Raw genomic sequence first — 2222 nt, forward strand, 5'->3', positions numbered from 1 at the left:
ATATATATATTATATTTTCCCCTTACACATGCAAATCCAATAAAAATCTTAACAATAAGGGCTAGTGCTTTAAAAACCTGGTTTGTATTCAAACCCTTCCTCTTTTTCTGCAGCTTGCCACTTAATTCTGACTTACTAAAAACACTGCAATTCATAACTGGTAGCCACCAGGAGCAAAGAATATCAGCACTAGAGCTTGCCAACAGCCCCACTTGGTGGAACTGTAAACTGAGCCTCTGGCTTTTACTCACAAAGCCACAGATTATAAATGATTCAGGGTTAATGATATATTACCCCCCCTTTTTTTTTTTTTAGGTCTTGCCCCATTTCTTTCATAAATCAGCACAGAGCAACTGTATAGATTTTAGAGGCCTCATATATAATTACTGACCCTTGAGGTGACAGGTTACTGATTTCTAATTTTAGTTACAAAAAAGGAACACCGAATAATGAATGAAAGCCAATTTTACATTTGGCTCCATTCACAAAGCTTTAACAGAAGGAAAGCAATCTTTATTTTAGTTAAAAAAACAAATCAGTTTTCTTTTTAAATAATGATCCTTATCCCGGTGTGTTAGCTTTGTGAACGGAGCCTTGTAAAGGTATAATATGCTGTAAAAGGTGAACCATCCAGAACATGTACAGTGCAATAAAGTTTGTTCAAAATGTATAAACTAGTTTGAGCCACGTATCAGCATTCCAAACAAACCATATTCAGTACTCCAGGGCAGCACGCCAGCTGTTGTGAAACTACAAATCTCTCGAGGCATTGCAAGACTCTGGCTGCCAGTCATGATTACCATTAAGAGAAGCATGTTGGGATTTATAGTGTCACCACAGCTGTAGTCCCGAGGTTGCCTACCACTGCTCTTAAAATGAAACCTGATGTGAAAGAAATATGTAGGTTGTCAATACGGATGGTCATCATAAAAATGTTTGTTGCCTGGCTGTCATACGGATGCTTTGTCTTCAATACTTTAAGTAAAGAGCAGGAAATCTAACTTTTGTTGTTGTGCTTGGAGCACGGTAACTAGAATTTGCAGGAGGATGCCAGTAATAGTAGCCCACATATTTCTCTCATGATGTTTATTTTTAGTCACCTCCTTTTGAGTTTATTTGCAATCACTCGATTTGTTCTGTATGTTGCCCTCACAAACAGCCTTTGAATGTAGTGATTTTGGCCCTTATGCTTCCAGATTATCACAATCTACTGTAACCGATTACCTTTTTTAGTGTATGAATGTTATGTATTAATCATATTTTCCTTTTTCAGGGTGTCATGGTTGGTATGGGCCAGAAAGACTCCTATGTTGGGGATGAAGCCCAGAGCAAGAGAGGTATCCTGACCCTGAAGTACCCAATTGAACATGGTATCATCACCAACTGGGATGACATGGAGAAGATCTGGCACCACACCTTCTACAATGAACTCCGTGTTGCCCCAGAGGAACACCCCACCCTGCTCACTGAAGCTCCCCTGAACCCCAAGGCCAACCGTGAAAAGATGACACAAATCATGTTTGAGACCTTCAACGTCCCTGCAATGTATGTTGCCATCCAGGCTGTACTGTCCCTGTATGCCTCTGGCCGTACCACCGGTAAGACTTCTGTTCTAAAATCCAGTATATCTGCATGCATGAATGAATAATAAACACACATTCAAACAAATACACAAATCATGGATCAGTTTCACGTGTAGTAGATGAACACCATGCCAGTTAATTTGCCGTTTACCTTCAACTGTAACAACATTTTTTTAGCAATATTAGAGACAGGACACAGGGTGGGGAAATAGCGATAATACCTTGTCTCTAAACTCCAATATGTGTACACCTAGTTACAAATTATAGCACTTTCTGTAAATATAGTTTTCTATATTCCGTCTCATAACACAATACTACATGTTTACATCTATAACAATGCAACCTTGGCTTCTTAGGTATTGTTCTGGACTCTGGAGATGGTGTCACCCACAACGTACCCATCTATGAAGGTTATGCCCTGCCCCATGCTATCCAGCGTCTGGACCTGGCTGGCCGTGACCTCACTGACTACCTCATGAAGATCTTGACTGAGAGAGGCTACTCTTTTGTCACAACTGGTGAGCAATTGTTCGATCACATAACAAACTTTGCAATATGCATAAAAGTTATTCTGAAATCTAGATTCTGAATAATATTCTTTACAAATAAAAGCACTGAATATATATATATATATATATA

The 2222-nt window shown here is 39.2% G+C and overlaps 1 protein-coding gene across 1 annotated transcript in view; it reads left to right on the forward strand.

The window, feature by feature from the left end:
• The window catches only part of LOC108794424 (actin, alpha cardiac muscle 1-like), a 5532-nt gene that overhangs the window by 1950 nt on the left and 1360 nt on the right, over window positions 1–2222 (forward strand). Inside the window, exons 3-4 of the mRNA XM_018565461.1 lie at window positions 1274–1598; window positions 1940–2101. Coding sequence (XP_018420963.1) covers window positions 1274–1598; window positions 1940–2101 — 487 coding nt within the window. The remainder of the gene's footprint in view (window positions 1–1273; window positions 1599–1939; window positions 2102–2222) is intronic.

This window comes from Nanorana parkeri, unplaced genomic scaffold (genome assembly GCF_000935625.1).
Source record: "Nanorana parkeri isolate BGI_ZX_2015 unplaced genomic scaffold, ASM93562v1 scaffold25, whole genome shotgun sequence".
NCBI classification, from domain to species: domain Eukaryota; kingdom Metazoa; phylum Chordata; class Amphibia; order Anura; family Dicroglossidae; genus Nanorana; species Nanorana parkeri.